General features: G+C 41.1%; 1 protein-coding gene across 7 annotated transcripts in view; it reads left to right on the top strand.

Moving 5' to 3' along the window:
* Window positions 1-4,815, top strand: part of USP6NL (USP6 N-terminal like) — a 110,627-nt gene extending 105,812 nt beyond the window's left edge. For all 7 annotated transcript variants that reach the window (XM_030290418.4, XM_030290435.3, XM_030290430.4 and 4 more), the window contains one exon: window positions 1,264-4,815. In XM_030290418.4, coding sequence (XP_030146278.3) covers window positions 1,264-2,696 — 1,433 coding nt within the window. In that variant the 3' untranslated portion in view covers window positions 2,697-4,815. The remainder of the gene's footprint in view (window positions 1-1,263) is intronic.
* Window positions 4,816-20,943: the final 16,128 nt, after the last annotated feature.

The raw sequence follows: 20,943 nt of genomic DNA, 5'->3' as shown, positions 1-20,943 counted from the left end.
TTTATATAATTTATTTTTGCATAGCATTTAAGCAAGGGTAGCCAGCAATTTCTTTTTTCCTCCTTACAACAAAGCTTCTGTTTATAAATAGATACACAGTGAATAGGACTTGTTTGGTAGTGCTGACTTTAAAACTTTTGTGGGTTTTTTTTTTTTTTTAAATGCTGAGCATCAAATGAATTAAATCTAGATTAATACATTTAATGAGAAGTGCATGACCTTTTCTTCTTATAATGGGAAAGTAATGGATTACACAATTAAATAAGTTATATGCAAGTAGATATGATAAAATACTTTGGCTGCAATTATGGAGGGCGTTGACTGCTAAGGAGAAGGATTGCAGGAGAAAATTTGATGTGAATTGTCCTGTGAGCAGCATCGGGCCATGAAACACTTCTTCATTGTTTCTGTATGTCAGTGTGGGTTGCTCTGAGTCCCCACACTGTTGATGTTTACCACTGGCTGTTGCAATGTGTTGAGCTCCAGTCTGGAGAACTTTCCATTCAGTCCCTGTTCTGTAAATGATCTTGTGCCCTGCAGTACCCGCCCATGGAACACTCAATTGAAACCATGACGTAGCCAGTATTGGTCTCAGCTGCTTCGGTTGTTCTGTAGTGATAAAAGGCTGAACTGAAAAAAAAAAATCTGTGTATAGAACCTTTTACTGGCAGTTTCATACTGAGGATGAAATTTCTAGACAGGAAAGGGTTTAGGGGGAACACGGTCTTAGTTGTGTAGATGTTAATGAGGAGCTCCACCCAAAAACTGAAGTGAGAGACAGTTCAGATGTCATCTGGGAACTTTGTGCATGTGAGGGAGGAGCTGATGGTGTGGCTTGCTAGAGTTGAACATTAAAGGATAAATGAATGGAAAACAATCAGTTGGGAGAGTGATATTGGGAAGGATTTTTAAAGTGGACAAAGCAGTTTGCTTAATGTAACAATGTGAGGAGGGTTCCATACAGAATAGGTACTGTAAACAACATGTTATCTAGGAAAATTGGGGTTTTTTCAGCAGAATCATGATAGAGCAAAAGCTTGGTGAGATTGCATCAGCTGTAGGAAGGAATGACTGGTTGGGATGAGATGCTAAAGAAAATCAGTGTTCAATGTCAGTGTACAGAAGAACCTTTGAGGTGTTCAGCAGAATGGTGACCCAGAGGGAGACCTCCTTAATTTCTAGCTATTTGTGCTTGCATGACAAACAGATCAAAGAAGGTTCCTACACAAAGGTGAATTTATGTTATTCCTGTTCTTGTTTTAGGTAAAGAAGATGAATTTCCAAAGAAGCCATTGGGGCAGATTCCATCAGGACCTTTGCCTTCTGTGCTTAACTCTACTCCAATGCTTAATGGACAGAACAGTACTGGTACACAAGCAGCAAGAAGGACAGAGAGAAGACCATCCATAGAAGAAGAACCAGAAAGTTCACCAAATGACCGAAAAATAATTAATTATGTGGAAAAGAAACCTTCATTAAAACAGCAAAAGATTCGACCAGTAGAGACACAAAACAGTTTGCCTAAAAATGAGGTGGATACTAGAAAAAAGCCTCAGCCAGCAGAGCAAGACAACTCAAGTCTATACAATAATGCAGCTGCTAATCAGAATTCTAATGCTACTTCCAATACAAGAAGGGAATTTGTACCTAAGTGGAATAAACCATCTGATATCAAAATAATGGAAAAGACAATGAAACTCACTGCAGAGGTGAAAGGGAGGCCAGTAAACCATTCTGTTTTGGGCCCACCACCAAGTCCTGGAGAAATGCAGCCTTTGAATGTAAAGCAGAAGGTGAGGGTTTTGGATGCTGATGAAGGTAAGCGAGAGTCTAATGCATCTCAGTATGACAATGTTTCAGAGGATGAAACTGAGAACGAGAATGTTGTTGAAGAAATGCTTGAGAGAGCTCATCCACAAAGTCCTAGGCATGTAGCATTTTCTAATAGTCCAAGAAAGCAAATGGAAAAAATACCAGCTCCATTAAAATTACCCAATAATTTTACTTTAACTTCACAACCCAGATCTCCAAAATATGCATCTCATTCTGATGCTCCATCTCATGGACTGAATGTAAAACAGCCACTGCCAGGTTATAGTAATCCCCCTACTTACTATGGGAATTCTCCAAAGCATGTTTCCAGTACAGGCAATACAAGTTCTGCATCTCTGCATTACCATGGGAATCGGCCCAGCCCCCCTGGAAGACCATATGCTCCTTTTATGCCAGTAGATTATTCCCCAAATAAACTGCAAATGAATTCCTATCCTGCCAGTCGCCAAAATCCTCTTTCACCAGCCCCTACTCAGACAGAAGTCGCTCCTGTTGATGCATACACCAGCAACTCGAGATCCTCCCCAGGTGTCAAGTTCATAATCCCTCCAGATTATTTACCAGAGGAGAGAAAGTGTCTGGACGCCGCCTGCATCTACAGACACTACAGGCAGCATTGGAGCCAAGACCTTAACAAAGGCCACATGGATAATTTCCAGAAATACCAGCATTTTCAGCCAACACCTTTACAAGACCACAGTCTTCCTGCTGTTTCTGTGGATAGTCCAGTGAGATACAGGACTTCCCCAACCTTGGAAGAGAATGGTTCCCCACAGTACCAATATGCAAACCCATCAGCTCAAGCGCAACACTATCGGAACAGAACCGATGGATTGTCTATGCATGAGTCTGTGCTTCTCTGAGAATCTGGCTGTGCTTAGTAAAATGGCAAGAATCAAAACCAGTTGAACAGTACTGTTAGTAGTAGTCCTCCTCAGTTCTCTGAAATGTGGATGGTCTGTGTGAGTTCAGAAATAACAACACTATTTCAGAGATGTTCAGACTTTGGTTGAAAGCTGGTGGAGTTCTTGGACTTGCATGGAAGCTACTGGAAGTGATCTAATGCACATAGACATAGCAATAAGCTCATATACATCATGTGGTTCATGCTGTTGTCGCTCCTTACATTAAATAACTCGTGTTACAATCCTTCTGCCTAAAACCTGTAACACACTGAAAAGTTTTGACTGACATTGTTAATGCACTGTACAGATGTGTGCGTGTGTGTGGCTGTGTGAGTGTGCACTTACAGTACACAAACTCATATGGAAAAGAGCTAAAGAGTTTAAATTGAAATGCATTTAACTTTGGGCAAAGCTTGTGAAGTACTTTTATTTCATATTATTTTTATTTGTAATTTATTTGAGAAGCCATTCATTTTGAATGGGAAATTCTGTCATTTTTATGCAACTGCCTCAGCATCCCAGTATCTGTTCTGGGCAGGAGAGATGCTTTGGGATTATTAATTTAATCATATGTGAGAGTTAATTTCCTCTCCTTTGACTACTGTTTGTCATTTTCCTCAGCAGGAAGGAGAAGGCAGGAAAAAGCAGAAAGCCAAAAATGTCTCTCTAATCTGGCTAAGAAATGGTGCTTAAATTCAGGGCAGTGTTTAGGAGTTTTTTAAGTGCATCAAAAATGGAGAATTTGTACCTTCTCACCCAAATCTACCTTCAGAATGTCATTCTATATGCAAAAGACTGAAGCACAGTGAGACTAATGCCAGATACAGAAATGGTGCTGCACCCTTCACTTTTTGCCATGCTGTGCTGTCAGACTCAAACTGGTTGCAGGGCCAAATCTCACAGGTATCAAAGAATTGCACAGCTCGTTGACACCTCTGTGAAGTGCATGCAGGAGTTTGAGCTTTGCTCCAAGCTTGGCATTCCCTGAGCTGTGTGAGTATGCAGTGTCCCCTGTCGAGTGGATTTTGTTGTGTTTTGCCCTTTTCCCCCCCAAATTGCTGGTGGGTTCCTGTCTGTGGTGGGATGTGTGCTGCTGTGCTGTCGGGCTCGCACTGCGCGGTGTTTTACACTAAAATGACCCTGACTTGTTCTTAACAGGAACCTTAAACTCCTGCTGATATAAGTAATTCTAATTAGTGTTTGCAGCCTTTTCTACTTCGTGTTTTCCTTTCTGTTTTGACTGTGAATTGGGGGTGAAATGAGAAGCAGGTGAAGTGGCACGTGTAGGGTGGAGTTCTGCGAGCTGCAGGACACGCTGACCTCTCCCCAGGAGCTGAGGCAGAGGAGGGTCTCACCAGGAGAGGTCCTTGGAGTGCTGAACAGAGAGATTTCTCTAATACTGAAGTACTAAACATTGTTATCAACACAAGTTTGGAAGGTTGTCCTGTTCCCTTTTTTTTGTAAGGGTTTGTTAACTGAAAACATAGAAATGGATATTATTTTTTTTTTCCTTTAAAGAATGAGCTTTAGTGCCTATTATTGCTGCAGGTTGGCTCTGTAAGTTTTAAGGTACAGAAATAAAACGATTTTTACAAATGGAAGTAACATTTACTTAGTATGTTTCAAAACATTTTTTTGTGTATATAATGTGTATGATGTAATTTTTAATAACTGGGCAATTTTATATTTTAAAAATTGCAAACTGCAGCGAAGTAACTGTAGCCAAGCACTACACTGAAATTCTAAACTAAAATTGTGAAGATAAATATTACTTGGGCTTACTTTAGTTCTGATTGCTTACAGCAGCTTAGAAATGTATGTATATAATATTGTGGCTAAGTGTAATAATCTCAGTGTTTAATGATGGTTCTGTAATTCATAACGAAGCTGTACAATTTATTTGTGCAAACAACTTGAGGCTCCAAGATATGTATCAGCATTAGTAAATACTGTAGATTTTTATATATAAAATATATACACACTATTTTCTTATTTCATCTGCAACAGTTTTATAACTGTGTACCTATTTTGATGTGACTGTATTTTTAACATGTTAAAATAATAATAATTAAGCTTATGTTGTTTTGTCTTTCTTAATTATTTGATTAGCTCCAAACTGGACTTTAGCTATTCTCAGCACAAATAATTGCTTTTCATAAATGAATCATGTGTATATATATGATGTTTCCTATTTAATTTGTACATGTTTATTTTTAGACTAAGCAATGTGGATAAAATCTATATAGTGCTTTTGCATTATTGCAGAAGTGGCAAGATTATTGATTATAGTTTATTACACTGCTAAACCTTAGCCTGTCATTTGCAAAAGCTAGGAGCATAAACTGTGATCATTATTTTCTGGTTTTGTTCTAATAATCTCACCCAATACCAGTTTAAAAGAGAATTGTTGGCATAAGGAATTTGCAAAGTTGCATTGATCAAAGTGCAAAATAATAGTCTTACTGTGGCTTCTGTCTCTGACATGTTTGGAGGATGCTTTTGAGTTGATTTTTTTTAAAAGAAAAGCAACCCAGCCTTATGTCATCTGATTGTAGTGCAAAATACAGTTTTATTTTCATTTAATTGGACAAACCAGACTCAAGGTACAGCCATTTGAGATTTGAGTTTGTGCCAGTAACAAAACCCACTTGATGATGCAGAGTGAAGGGAGACACAGCTGTGCCAGTGCCTTGCTGGTGGAGGGGCTCATCTCAGTGTCATGGATTAGATATCCTCACAAGAGCTTTGCTGTCGTTGTTTTCTTTGATCTGAAAACAGTGGAGTGGTAAATACCAATATAAAATATTTGAGACCTTTTTTTTCTTCCTATGGTTTAATAGTTTTTCAAGATCTCTGCTTTGAGCTGTATAAACTGTAAGTTTCTTGTCCAAGTTAGTTGTCATGGCTTTCCTTGTGGTTGGTGAGACAAATTCAGCATAGGGATTTGGAGAATTAACACAGAGGAGCACAGAAGACTAAGTAAGGAGACATGTCTGACTTCTGTATGGCAAAAATTTAGTGAAATTAATTGGGATTTAAAGGGAAAATAAAGGGCCTTGAGTCTATGCTGTGATTGCTTTCCCTTTCATTTGGATGCTCTGCTAGATTAGATCTAATGACTTCAGTGTGGTACTGAAGCTTTTAGTCTTGTGCAGTACAAATTGTTGTGGCCATGGAAGAAAGATGGGGAGGATGGTATCATTGGTACTCTTAACCTTTTTGGTGAGTGGGATGTGATGGCAAGATCCAAGTGCTTGCTTACCTGTGTAACCAAGTTATGTTATGCACTGCAAGTGAAGACAGAAGCCATCCCTGCTCCTCCTTCCAGGGGAAAATTCTGGCATCAGATTTGGTGATGAATCTAAACATCCACTTGCCTAGGCAGCTCAGGAAGAGAATCTGCCCTTAGGAAAATTCTTTCCCTTTCTCCACATCCAACTGTGGCCAGTCTGTAATGCTTTAGGGAATGCAACACAGAGGAAAGAGAAAACCTGTTTAGTCACAAGTCTGTTAAGGAGAGTGTTCCCTCCTACACCTGCTGATCATTACCTAAAGCCTTAAAGCATGATATTGTTTGCAGTTGTTTCAAAATTACCAGACTGGAGTAGACAGTCCTGTTTTTCTCATGGCCAAAATGTGTAAATGCCAGTTACCTTGGTAGTATTTGTCAGCAGGATGAATCCCTGGTTGTAATTGTTCTATCCCCACCATCAGTGAAGTTTCAAGGAAAAAAGCCAGAGATTTTTAGAAATCATGGAGGATGCAGAAGAGAAGTACCTTATAGCTAGTCAAAGATACAGCATTGCAATAAACCACAGAATAATTCCAAAATTAGATGCAAACAGTAAACAACATTGAAGTGTCAGAAGACAGAGCAGCCTTCCAGCGTGGGGAAGGAAATCCAAAGCTTCCCTGAGGTACATAGACATTTTCCAGGGAGGTTCTTCTCAAGAATCCTATCCTGAATTTCACATCATCCTCAATATGACTTTGAAATGGACTTGCAAATTGCAGACTTTTTTTTTAATCTCCCCCTTGGGTGGCATTACACTGCATGCACAAAGAAGAATACTATTTAAAATACGCCATCAAACGCCCACCGTTTCATTTCCAGCAGAGAACATTCCACTTTTGATACTTCAGTGAGAGGAAAATATATCTTTTTTTGTAGTCCTTTAAATACTGCATTTTTGTAGAGTTCTGTAAACGTAGCATAGTTACAGTTTAACAGCTACTTAACCAAGTATCGTTCAGGCTCCTCTTTAGATGGCATGAAGCTACTGCATAATTTGCTGCAGTTGCTTTTATCTTTTGGGCAATATTAAGACAATCTAAATGCTTTTAGTGGCAGAGTTGCAATGAGGAGATGACTAGGCCAGCAGTTGAAATTGGAAATATAATTGTAGTCATTTTGGAACGGCCTTAAAATGGTTGCCAAATCCTGGGAAAGACAACATTTTCTGGTTTTTCTATGCCAAGAGAACTTCCTACTGCAGCAGGGAACACGTAGATCCCTCTCCTGAGTGATTTGATTCTCTCTGCTCACATCAACTGCTTTTCTTTGTGCTTACAGAGTTAATATGTTAGTAGAAAATCAATGGAACTTTTAGAATGAATGATGAGAAAACAAAGCTATCTTGTTCTGACTTTTCTTTCTTCCTTTTTTTGTTTGTTTTACTGATTTTATTGTCAGCCGCATCAAGGTGAGCTGTGTGTGATATGATTCTTCTGTCTTCTTTCTCTAATAATGTGCCAACATGTTTTTCAGAGGCTTTGTGATGCCTTTTTCTGCTGTTTCTGCTGTATATCTGAGGTTATCGTCTGCCTCTTCAGCTTTTCCTTTCTAGATTATGCGCAAATTAAGGGAACAAAAATTATATTCTCAGTATTGCAGTTGGTCAGAGATTTTCCAAAAAGGGTAATTCCTGACAGAAAGCAATTTAATTTGGCAGTTGGTGAAGGATGCTGTAGGGTGGAGACTTTTGTACAAGTTGCTGGAATCCAAAGTCTAAGGTTGCTTTTGCTTCGGGTCAAGCACCAAAAACCATATTACACACAGTACAAGGAAGAGTTTTGTGCAAAATGCTGTGTCCTGCCACAGAAGCATGCCAGCTTGGAGCTGACCTGCCAGTCCAATATGTTTGATTTGGTTAAGTAAATAACCTGTTTCCTGGTAATGCATTGCTTTTGTCAGATTTTTCTGCTGAAAATGAGGTAAAAAATCTAAGCCAGGGCTGGGAACTGGGATGCCTGTGCTCTTCTCTTTAATTAGAAGAACTGAAGTTGGCTTTTGGTTCAAACCATCCACTTTGATCATTGTATTTGGAAGTTCAGCAATATCTTCTAGAATACTTTGTGGTATTGTCCCTTAGGAATTGGGTTTTTTCAATAACAGAAGTTATGTTAGATTACTTTGTCTAATCTGTGCCTTCTTTTTAAACTTCCCATATTTCCCAGAGAGAGCTCAGATCTGGGAATGACTCCATAGGCAGTAAATTGATCTTAGTGGTTGATGGTACATTTCCAGTGCTACTACCATCAGGTGGGTTGGATGGTATTTTCAGGCAAGTTAGCACTCAGCATGAAAACTGGGGTTTTGCAATATAGGTAAGTGAAAAAACTTTACTGGTGCAAGGCTGCCCTTGAACCCAGCAGCAATGTGTGTTTTATAGTAAAACTTACACAGCTTTGAAGCAGAAGGGCTGGTTCTCAAATGTGATGATGCTTAACTGCCTTAACCTTTGGGGGTAGAGTTTGGTACTGTGGGGGTAAAGCTTATTTTTAGCAACATCGGGGTTTTGTTCCTCTGAAATTTCACAGGGGAGGTAGGCACAAGGATTACCAGGTCCAGCTCCTGGCACTGCACAGGACACCCCAAGAGTCATACCCTGTGCCTGAGACCATTGTCCAAACACTTTCTGAACTCTGCCAGGCTGGTGCTGTGACCACGGCCCTGGGGAGCTGTTCCAGTGCCCAGCCACCCTCTGGGTGGAAAAACCTCTTCTAGTATCCAACCTAAACCTCCCCTGACACAACTTCAGGCCATTCCCTGTCACTGTCACCACAGAGCAGAGATCAGTGCCTGCCCCTCCTCTTCCCCTCATGAGGAGGCTGTAACTGCAATAAGGTCTCTCCTCAGTCTCCTCCAGGCTGAACAGACCAAGTGCCCTCAGCCACTCCTCATATGGCCTCTAGACCCTTCACCAGCCTGGTTTCTCTCCTTTGGATGCACTCTAATAGTTTCTATCTCCCTTATATTGTGGTGCCCAAATCTGCACACAGCACTCAAGGTCAGCAGTATCCTGGCTGAAACACATCATGGAGAACCCGTGCTCTCAGAGGAGGAGGAGTTGGGTCCATTCTGGAAATCAGCAGTTTCAAATTCCTGGACACAAGCCTAATGAAGGTAACCTAGAACAAACTGGGTATCATCCTTATATTAAAGTGGTTTTAAAACAGTCTTCTTGGCCTCAGTATTCCTTAGAGACAACTCACCCAATCAACCTTTTAAGTCTCCAAAGAAAGCAACTGTGTTAAAAGATCTTTCTTTGATGTAAATTGTTTGGACTTTGTGTCTGGAACTCCCAAAACCCTTCAGAGTGCTCTCCCTTTTTGTTCCCCAGGTTTTATTGTGTCAGGTTCATTCCATCTGAGTTTTTTAAATTCCAGTAGAGATGTCCATCTGTTTGCTTCTCCAGTGAATGAGTTTTCTTTCAATTTTTGTGTCAGCCTGTCATGAGCTTCGTGCATTGTGTCAATTCATTGCATTCTCCAATCCATCTCAAAGTCTGTCTTCAAGTTTCAGCGCTGTCACTTTGCTTTGGAGAAAAGACTGAAAAAGGGGCAAAGTACATGATTTGGAGATCATAAAACAGAAATTATGAGTGTAAAGGCCAATCATAAGCACTTTAGAAAGGTCTGTCTGGTGGTTGTGCTGTGAACAGTGCCTGTATCATCATAAGTGGTAGAGGTGCTTATCTATTACCCCGTTAATTGGAAGGGCTGGGATCATCGGTGGCTTTGCTGAGCTCTTTGCCCCAGTGATACCTGGCTTCTGTGGGAGGTTGTGTCCATGATTTGACAATTTGATGCTGGTCAGCACAAAGGAGCAAGTCAGCCTTTGCTGGATGGCTGAGCACAGAATTCTCTGTAAATATTTCATCACATAAAGTGAATAAAGGAACAGTCTCTCCTTGCCATAGAATGGGCATGCTCACAGCTACAGAAAGTAATTGGCAGCTGCTGGAGTTGCACAGAGCTGTACCCCCCAATTTTTTGATGCTGTACATTGTGATTTTGCAGTGTAACATGTAAAAGTGCAGCACTTACCTCTGGTGTGCTTTTTGCCATGCAGTTGTGCATCCAGGTGGACAGAGTCCATCCTGCCTGCTTCCATTGCTTTCCTGATGGGCTCAGTTTCTGTTGGGCACACCAAGTCTGACAGAGGAAGAAATTAGCCCCTTGTCTGCTCTAAGTATTCATAGTTCCTCCTGGGTGCTGGTTGTGGGGTTTATTTATTTTGCAACAAAGCTTTAGAATATATTTAGTTTCCACATCTCCTGGTCCTCCCTGCTCTGTCCAAATTATGCCAAATACTAAAGGAGAGGGGAAAATCATGAATTCTGGTGTTAAGCATCTGTGGACTTGACCTGCTGGAAATTGTGCAGCTCTGTCTGCTCCCCACAGAGAAAAGTTCTGGTAGCCAAACTTCAGAAAGGAACAAAATAGTTTTGCTCTTTGAATGCCATTATAAAACCCCACGATTTCAGTGACTGGGTGGGGTGTCACGCTGGGCACACATTTATCATTGTAAATGTTATGTCTGAAAGGCTTTGAAATGCTTTCAGAACGTGTGATTTTGGGCACATAAGCAGATCACTTTTATTATAACCTTCATGTTCCACTCAATAGGGTTGGTCAGGTGATGTTTTTCCTTGTTCTTTTAAGTGGTTTCTTACAGAGGCCTTTGAGTTCCAGAATAATGTTCTGTGCAACCCTGATAATTACTTTCTTATTAACTGGAAGGCCAGGCTCCCTTGTCTACCACCCATTTTAGAAATGAATCATGTCCTGATATTAAAATGACCCTAAGCTGAGATCTCAAGTTTCCTTTCCAGCTGGACTAATGGGGCTTGTAGGAGGGAAGGCAAACTTCCATGACTGCTAATTATCCTTGGGTTGGATTAACAAAGGAAAATTACTTAACCACTCATCCAAAGATGGAGAGTTAGCTTACCTTTGAAAAGACTTGCCAGCTGCTAACAAGGTAGTTGCACTGGGTTTGCCTTTTTTAAAGATACCTGGGGTGTATCCCCTGAGTACTGTCTGCAGAAGGATTCATCCTTGCGTGCACTGTTTGCTGGAAGGGCTCAGCACAATCTTAGCTGGCAAGTTGGCCACCTCAGTCGATGTCTTTGGAGCTAAACTAAGGACTGTGTTTCCATCTAGGAGCCTAACCACGACCTGTGGAGGCCGTTGGGGGTTTATGAGTGATTTTTAAGGGGTTTATCTTCAGAAAAGGGAGGTGAGCTGTCTGAACTTCTATCTTGCAATTCTTTTCTCTCTAAGCAATACAGTAGGAGTGAATTGCTGTGGGGTTGGAATTGTTTCCAGCCATAAGAACAAACAGTGGTCAGACAGTGCTGAAGAAGCACTTTCCATGATGGTGTTCCCATAAGGGAATTACGTTTAATTATTCTAAATTATTGAAGCAGGCCAAAGAGTTGTGACCAACCTCCCAAGTGACTTAGTACCCACTATGCTTCATGTAATTTGAGGAGCCAATGTCTATGCCACTTAGGAAGGCAAGTAAGAACTCCTGTCTTTATATCCTTGGCTTCTAACAGATGCTTGTTTTTACCATTAGCATAGATGCGCTTCTTTATAGAACCTCCCCAGCCTGTATCTTCCGTCTGACACTTCGTTGTTTATACAAAAAACCTGCAACCCTTTTATTTTTAATTCCTGTGTTAATGATGGGGATGCTTAGGGAGAAATTCCCTCTGCTTTTTTGCCTTTGCTGTGAAAAAATAATAAATGCTTGTCAGCCTAACAAGATGTAAAGTGCCTCCCCTGCTCTGCAACATTTAATTCCTAAGGTGTCTTTGTGACTGCACTTTGTTGTGCTGAACAGAATTTATCAAATATTTTCTATCACATCAACTTGTGATAAGCCTAGTCTGACCTTTTGGACTTATTTTGGCTCAGGGCATTGTTTTTCAGTCACTGCCTGCTTCCTTTCTCTCCCAGCTAGGAGCTTTCATCCTCTCCTAGAGGATGCTGGTGGTCATTTGAGGTGGGGATACCTGAACCTCTCACTGCAGCAAGCTAACAAAAGAAAATGAAAATGGCTCTTTGAATTCAAAAAGCTTTATTAGAATGTCAGCTATAATACTTAATTATCTTAATTAGAATTCAAAGCTATGAAGAACATTCTTAAATATTTAAGCGCTTTCTGCTCTTGTCCATTAAGTGCAGATCTTTTCTTCCAATTCTTAAGTCATCTCAGCCATGTTTTTGGGGGTTATTGCAAGCTCTGAGCTGCCCCTCTCATCCACCGAGAGTTGTCCCCACGGGATGTTCACTCCCTGCCTCTCTCAGCAGGTTTTAAACCTCTCTGACAAGTCTTTCATTGCCAAGTTTCTGCTCTTGGCCCTTCCTGCTGCCAGACCACCTTCTGCTCATGGAGCTGTGTCCTGGGCAGGCTCAGGCACAGCCAGCCCAGGAACCTTCATCCTCTGCTGACTGAGCCCTGCCCACCCCGTTCTTTGTCTCCTTGACCATGGGAGCTGAGAAACCGCCTGGCACAGAACCACAGCAAAGGCTGGGGCAGATTGGGATGGGTCTTGCCTGGTACCTGCCCAGCCTTCCCTGCTTCTTGCTTCCTTCTGTCCTCAAGAGGAAAGCCTTCCATGGCAGATCAGCCCTCCAAGACTGTAAATACAGAGTGCACGAGGCCATGGAGCTCAGCAGAGCTGGGATGTTTATGTGTGGGAGAATTTGCCATAAGCAAAGTGAAAACCCCATCAGTCTTTGCATGTTTGGTGCCTTAAATTAAAAATTTTGGGCAGGTTTTCATAACTGTTACTAATACATTTCATACAGTGCAGTGCAGGGTTGGCACTGTACAAACAGCTCTTCCTGTGCCTGATTTCCATTTTTCTTTTAAATTGCATTTCTTTAATTTCACTCAGTATTTGGTTTTTGTGGTTTGCTTTTTTTTTTATGTTGGTTTCCTTTTTTTTTTTTTTTTTTTTTTGCATACACAGATGTGGGATGATGCTTTTATCTCTTCTCAGAAGAACTAAGTTGGTTCTCTGAATTTCTCTGTAGGATACCAAATATTTTCCTCTCTTCAGTAGAGATGAACCTGTTGCTCTGGAATACATTTATTAATTCACATTGAAAAACTTTTTTTTTTTTTTGTTATTTTAATGGGAGTCTTTTCTGTAAAGATGTTGTTTAAAAGCTTGTATTTGAAATGAGATTTTTATTGTAACTGCTCCAAGAGGACCCTCATAGCCTTGACATCTGAAGTCTTCCAGAAGAAGCTAAGTGGGTTGTGTGTTTGAAGTGGCAGCACAATGCAAAGATGTAGCAGGAGGGAAATGTATTGTATTAATTTTAACAAACTTCAAGAAACTTATAATATCTATGAAAGTTCTTCACATCTTTTGTTCAGAGGTGTCAGGTATAAAGAATGTTGAAATCAAGGACAAAGATGCCACAAAGGCTTGTGTGAGATGGAGGACCCAGACCTCTTTACGAGAATGAGACAACTTCTCTTGGGCTTCTTTCAGAGAAATAACAATAATAACAATAATAAAAAGCCACTCAGCAACATCTCTGAACACAAAGGCTCTGTCCTGTGAGACTGAAATGATTATTTAATAGGTAATTAAACATAGTCAAGGACAGTTGTCATATGAGGTATAATCTGTGTTTGTGACTTTGGTTGCCAGCTCAGGTCATCACTTGTCCCTAGACAGGCAAGATCAGGCTGTGAGTGCCCATTATGCTTAGAGAGAAATCATTGACCTGCCTTGCCTGTAAGTTTGGGGTTTTTTAGCAATAGTTGATGTGGGTTTTATGAGTTGCAGAAACTTTCAAGAATACATCTATTATTTGGATGTAAAAATGGGAACAAATCAAGGGAACTTAGACATGTTTCTGCTCTCTGTTTTTAGCTGATTCATCTTAAAGCTTAGAGCTGAGGAGACTAAATATTGTCTAGAAAAATAAATTTCCAGAGTATAGAGTGGATTTACAAAGGCACCGACTTCCAAAGAGCATTTACTATCTTGTCTCTTCAAACTGAGAGAATTTAACTGATGCTATTTGATTGATGACTGTGCTACATATCACAGGTCTTTACAGTTTTGTTTTTTTTTTTTAATGCCATATGCAAAGACTTTGGCTCAATGAGTGTGTTAATGTGAAGCACCCATGAAACGAAGCTTTTGTTCCCAAGCAAAGATCAGTTGAATCGAGACCTCTATGATAGACAAGAATTCATAATGCTTTGGCTTCCAATTCTTTGTTGAAATCTTCCTGGTTCCCAGAAGGATTTATTTGTGTTTAGTTATGTTTGAATCAATTTGCTTATATTGTGATCCTTCAAAAAAACTCAAACCCCAAAGTCAAAACAACAACAAAAAAAACCCCCAAAAAAACCCCAAAACCAGCTTCTTTTGTAAAACTAATTTCTATCATCTACTGCTATCCCTGCTATCCTATCTGTTTGTCATCTACAGAAATTTTTACATTAGCATCTAGAACATTGATAAAATATAAAATAATATTGAGCCAAGAGTTATTCCCTGGGGAAATCTGCTGGGAAAAGCTCCACCAATTCCTGTCTCCCAGTAATGAGATTACATGAAGTTGCCTTTTGATATCAGTGTTTACAATTTTAGCATTAATGTCCAACAATAAAGCTGTACCTGACACTTGGGATTTCGTTGTTTCAAGTTGCCTTCTTTATTATGCTGAATTCTTGGAGTTTATAAAGTTTTCATTGAATTTTGTACTCTCCATTATTACTTGTCTGTATTTTCAACCCAACTGAAACTCTTTACCATCTCCCGCTCTGCTTTTTAATCTTTTTTCCTTTTTTTTTTTTTTTTTTTTAAGTAGTTTAACAACATGTATTTTTTTGTACATCACAACTTTTTACATGTCTGCTGGGTTTGGGGTTCTTTTGCTGTCAGGTGAAAGACCTTTATTTTTTCCCCAGAAACTCTGTATTTTGTTAGGTAGCCACAGGCCATGTCCAGCACTGCTTGCTCATGACAGATTAGCTTTCCCTTCTCTACATTATACAGTGATTTTTGTGGAATAGTTCACTCTGTTGTCTCACCACATCTGGTTGTGTGCTCAGATGTCAGTGTTTTACTGATTGTAACCCTGAGTATTCAAAGACCTCAGAGTCTGGGTCAGAATATCTTGAAGGATTGAGGCATAGGATGGGCACTTGGTCATGAGGGGCTGAATTAAAACCTAATAATGATTTTGAGAGGGAAACAGCGTTAAATACATTCCCCTGTGCACCTGGTGTCTTTTCTGGCTGGTAGAGATATTATAGATGAGATATAAGAAAAAAATTATCTATTTCTTTACCTATTGGAGGTGTAAATATTTTAAAGACAGTAGTCAGGTATATGGCTCAGCTAGCATTTATCTGAAAGGAATATTTTGCATAATATTTATTTACACCCTCCTCCAGAGCTGGGAATCCAGCTGTAGTTGCCATTAGAATGCACAGACAGTGTTAACAATACTTGTGCCAGGAAGATTTTCTTACCCTCCTCATATTGCCAAAGGATTTATTATCCTTTACAGCCAGTACTTCATGGACTTGTGTTATGAATGTTTGTTGTTTAGAATTTGTCACTGAGGAAAGGCCAATTCCAGACGTGGTGCTGTAGATTTGTGATGTCGTGCAAAGCCCCAGTTATTTTTCATAATTATTAATATTGCTTTGGTGACAGTCCAAAGGTGAGTTGTATCTGCTCATCTCCAAATGACCCTGTGGAAATGAACAACATTTGTAATGATTTTGGTCAGTGGCTTCTTAGCTGCTCTAAGTAATTTCAGAGCCCAGCCAAGGGATTTACGTTTCCATAAACAGATCCCACCCGTAGGAACGGTCTGAGCATGAGGAATCTGGAGGAACTGGCTGTTCCATCAGTGTGGCCAGAGCTTCCAGCACAGGAATCAGTACAGCTTGTCTGTGAACTGGGAAGACACCCCAGCTGGTGACATATAAAAAGGACACAGAGCATTCCCTTTCTTTCAGAACATCTCTCTCTCCTGCTGGCATTGGCTGATGCATTTTAAAGAGGTTGTGTGATTTTGGTCAGAAGTTTCTCTGTAATAATTCTGTTGAATATATTTCACTGGATGAATTAAAACAAAAGCCCAAAAAAGAACCGGAAAAAGCAAAGCAGATGCTCTTCTCTTTTTTAATATGCATTTTTAAAATTTCTTCTCTTCAGAGTTACTGAAGGCTTTGGATTTTCTTTTTTTGGGCAAGGGAGGGGGCAGGGAACATGGGCACAGACACATGAATGGAGGATTTAAATTTTTAACACTAACTTTAAATATTACCAAGCTCAATCAAACCTTCTCAAATGGGGGTTGCAGAATTGAAATAGGGTTTTTAGACCTGCAGCTGAGCAGGCTTCACCTTTGCTGATGGGAACAGCTGTGGTTGCTCCTGCTCCTGAATGAACTCTGAAAAGTAAATATTTCCATGGGGCAGTCCAAACAAAGGGGTTTTTGAGGGGGGGAACAGAAGTTGTTTAGATGCTCTTTTAGGAAGTCTGGGTGATGATTTAGCTACTGGGATACAAAATCTTTAGGAACTGATAGCACCTACCTCTGGGGAACAGACTTTGTTGGCCTGGCTTGACCTCTGCACACACATTACCTGCTCACTGTTGCACTCCTCTGGGAGTACCTGATAGCACCATCCCCAGAGGTCCTGAAGGTTGGAGCAGATGGAGAATTTGTGGCATTTGTAACTTAAGAAGAAAAGCAAGTGTTGCTGCAGGTCTTACAGTGGGAAACACACCTGGAGTACTTCCAGTATCCCAGGGACATCCTGTATGAATCAGTGGGGGGTTGAAGGAATACCATGTGGGTGAGGAAGAACTGGCTGCTTTGGAGGTTACAAAAAAAATTAAAGCTTCATCCTACCCCAAGCTCCTGGAATTTGCTGTCCTGCAGGAGAAAGTCCTGGGAAGAATGTGCTTGAATACTGCCAAGGTAGGGGAAGGCACCTAGGCAGTTTCTTCAGGATCCATCCCTGGGGACGAGCCCCATAGTCAGGGCAGCAATGTGAGTCCTCTCCTGTGCCAGCAGAACGATGGAGGAGGAGGAAAAAGGCTCTTCTGTCTTTCCAGTGGGCAGGAGTAGGATTATTTGTAGTGTGTGTGCTTAGGCACACAGCAAACCTGGAGTGGCTCAGTGGAGCCGTGCTGGGAGCCACAGGCTGCTCCCAAGGCTGGCTGCTTTGGGAAAACCTCTTCCCAGCAAGCACAACCACTCAGTCAGGAGCTAGAGGAAAGCTAGAGGACATGCAGCATTCAAACCCCCTGCCCAGCAAAGGGGGAAGGGGAATCTTGCACCAGATGTGATGGACAGCCCAGGGAAGGGAAAAACTGTGATTGCCCTGACCCATTAAGGTTTTTTTTTTTTTTTCACACCTTTGAGAGGATTTTCCTTTGAAGACATTCACCCTAATGTTTATATTTTCTGTCATCTCATGTTTCTGCTTATGATTATTCAAAGCAGCTCAAGGGTGACTTCAGCAAGACCCCTGGGTCTGTGGTCACTTCCCTCAGGAGATGTTCCTGCTCTTGGAGGCAGTTTTATGATTCTTGGGGAGCTCAGCTCTCTCCTCTAGAGCAGCCCACTGGGGGCCCAGGTGCTTTCTGCTCCTGCTCTGTCAGCAGGGATTTGAGGAGATGGGTTTTTTCCCTGGTGAAATAGATCGACTACATTTGACATTTAAGTTGTCATGCAGAATTAACCTGCCACTGAGATAACAGGAGGAGGACAGAGCAGCTTTCTCTTCCAGCTATTCCCCTCCCTGAATTTTCCTCCAGAGACTTCAGTTTCTCCTCTGTATCCTTCTCCCTGTCCAACTTTGCATCAAGCCAGACCAAAAGAGCAGCAATTCCTATATGAACATTCAATTAGTCCCATATTTAAATCTTGTCACTGTGACCTAGTGAATTATGCAAGGGGCTGGATACCAGAAATCAATTGAGCTCTAATTCCCAGCCCTGGCACCGGATCTCTCAGCATATTGCTACAGGCAAGTTATTTCAGCACATTTTCTCATTTTCTCTCTCCATTTCTTCCCTACAAATTGCACATGTTAACATTAGGTGATGCAGCAGCATCACAGATGTACTGAGATATTTGGGCAGAGGAATTACAGCAGCACATCCCACTCTTATATTGTGTGCCCAGGTCTTTGCATCAGATGTTTATTTAAAACTGCATCCACAGCAAAACATTTGCCAAACAAAGGAGGATTCAGGCTTTGTCTAACTTCTATTAAAGATACAAGGTCTGGGGAAAGTCTTTCAAATTATCATATGAAAGACAGTTTAAGATGAAGAGGAGGTTACAAGAGAGTAGAATACTCAATATTTTCTATCCTAAAATGCTAAGTTATCACTTACATGCAGTCCAGCATGATAGCACTTCAGAACCATGGGGGTCCTTATCTCCCATGGCTCATGCAGAAATTATTGCATATGTTGTTATCAAGAACAGACTGAATCCAGTGGGAGAGGCTGCATCAGTGAGAAGGGTGCCATCACATGCAGGGCTTTAAGATTTTTTTGAAGTTTTTTTCCACCTTGATGAAATGTTTTTAAGAACGGCTGTGTAAAAAGCCAGCGCCAAGTCTACCGTGCTCTTCATTGGAGAATTTGTAATGCAAAGGAAATGTAAGTATGACAGAGAAAAAGGAAGTATTATAGCAGTTTACAAGCCTTTCATGTTGGTTTCTTAGAAACATTAGGTGAGTACTTTGTCTCCTATTTGCTCTCTGCTGCTCCCAACCTGGTTCTTCCCATCACACTGCACTCACAAGTTAATCGCTGCACTTTGCAGTTGTTATCTGCTAATGGAGGAACACAAGTGACTTGTGGCAGAAACCTAAATGTTATTTATATAAAAAAACTACTGCAAAATATCTACTTGTGATCCATGTTTTCTGAATGGTTTAAAATGTCATCTGAGACAAAGTTCTGTTCAGCTGTTCTGCAGCATGGTATTTTTGTGGTGCAGAATTTGTGAGGCGTGGGAGAGCCAAATTGTGAACTCATGGAAGGCAAAGACTTTAAGCTGCTTAGGTGGATGCATGAAATATCTTGAAAAAAAGCATAGGGCAAGGAGGGAGGAATAAATTATGTGGTTTAACTGTCCTTAATTTCAATTAAAGATGGTAGCAGTGAAATTAGAAATGTATTTAACCTGATAAGTTCTCTCTAACGAAGCGTCCTTGGTGTGGCTTCCAGGGATGCACTTTCACTGTCCACACTGCTGAAACCTCTTTGTGTCACACAGACCTTATCTGAAATCAGCAGTTTACTTGTGGCTTCAACAACTTCTGGCTACTTTTTGCCATCTTAATGCTACCTTGGTGAAGTCAAGCTGTTTGCACATCCTTTCCCTCCAGCCCTTAGAGGAAACTTTCACATGAATGTAAAATCCTTTGCTGTGAGGTGATTCATTGGGTAGGATATGTAATGCTCTCCTTGGTCTCTAAATGTTTCAGCCAACTGATAAATAATCAAGAACCTTGAATATTCCTTTCTGTCTGTCTGTCTCCTCAGAGTGCTTTGTTTAACTCGCAGTAATTTATGGTGAGCGCATGAAAGCCAATCACTGTAATGTCACAGACATGAATAACCACAGTACATTCTGTCACTTGGGGGCTTTTTTCAATGCCAGGCAACAGACTTGTCCCAGGGCAGGGTGTGTCTGGGCTTGTTGCTGTTGTCATTTTGCTCCTCTGCATTTTTAAGTGTCCTAATTAAATAGTAAGACTGAAAAAAATAAAATCAAAGTTTTATACATTCTTCCAAAATCCAAGTGCCATTCCCAATGAGAGCTCTTTGGGTTATTTTTGGGTTGCTATAGGCCCTTTTTCCTTTCCCAACCTTATAATCTTAAGTCCAAACTTTTTGACCTTGATACTTTTGTTATTGTTTTCTGATTGCCCAGGTGAATGCAATGAATGTCTGTGGAGCCAGGTCCTTGAAGAAGAGCTCTGCAAAATGAGATTTTCTCCTGGAAGGTCAGTCACAGAGTCTCAGCCTAGGTTGGCCTCCCCTCCTTTTGCCTCCTGGCAGTGCTTGCATGTCAAATGATTGCACTCTTGAACCGTGAACTCCAAAGCCTGTGCTCCCACTGCTGCTTGGCAGGAAGAAGTGATCTTCTGTATGGAATTAAAGAGCCTCCTCTCTTCCTCTGATTTAAAAAATCATTTTAAAAAGGCTTTTCTACCCCACATCTTCTGAAGTTAGCACTACACCCTGCAAGGCTGGCAGCCTCTGAAAACAATTAGAAAGAGACCCTTGAAGGCAGGACCTGGACAGTCTTGCAAGAGACATAATTTTAATCTCATAGAATGTCTTGGCACACTGGGTGAAAACAGGCTTTGTCCCTGGGATGAGAAATGATTAAAGCCAAATTCTGTCTTGCAGTGATTATGGAACAGGCTAAAGTACAACATGAGGCATGGCTAAATTGGTTGTCTTAATCCATGGTATATTAGACTCTAAAATATCCCTCTGAATGGGGGAGATCATCTGTTTGGGTGTCATCTGCTTGCATGTCCTGACCACTCTGACCTGACTTATATCCCCAGGAGCCTCTTCTTCCTCTGGCTTGCCTTCAGCCCGCTGCCCTTCCTGGCATCTGTGGCTGCCCAGCAGCTGCTCCTGCCTCCTTCCCCACACACAGACACAGAATCTTCACTGCCCACTTGCTCCTCTCCTGCAACCTCTCCCTTTGCAGGCAGATGGCTTTGGGCAGGACAAGCCACCCTCCTGTCTCCCCAGAGGATGCTGCTTTATACTCTGGCTACACACTGCTGCCTCTTTTGGCAGCCTTTCAAAAAGCTCTTCAAGGACAAAAGCCCCCAAATACAAGAGATAATCCTGAAAAGGAAAGTTCCCCT

The sequence above is a fragment of the Taeniopygia guttata genome, chromosome 1A, assembly GCF_048771995.1.
Source record: "Taeniopygia guttata chromosome 1A, bTaeGut7.mat, whole genome shotgun sequence".
Classification (NCBI taxonomy): Eukaryota; Metazoa; Chordata; class Aves; order Passeriformes; family Estrildidae; genus Taeniopygia; species Taeniopygia guttata.
The sequence above is the reverse complement of the archived record's forward strand: the minus strand, read 5'-3'. Positions and strand labels throughout refer to the sequence as shown.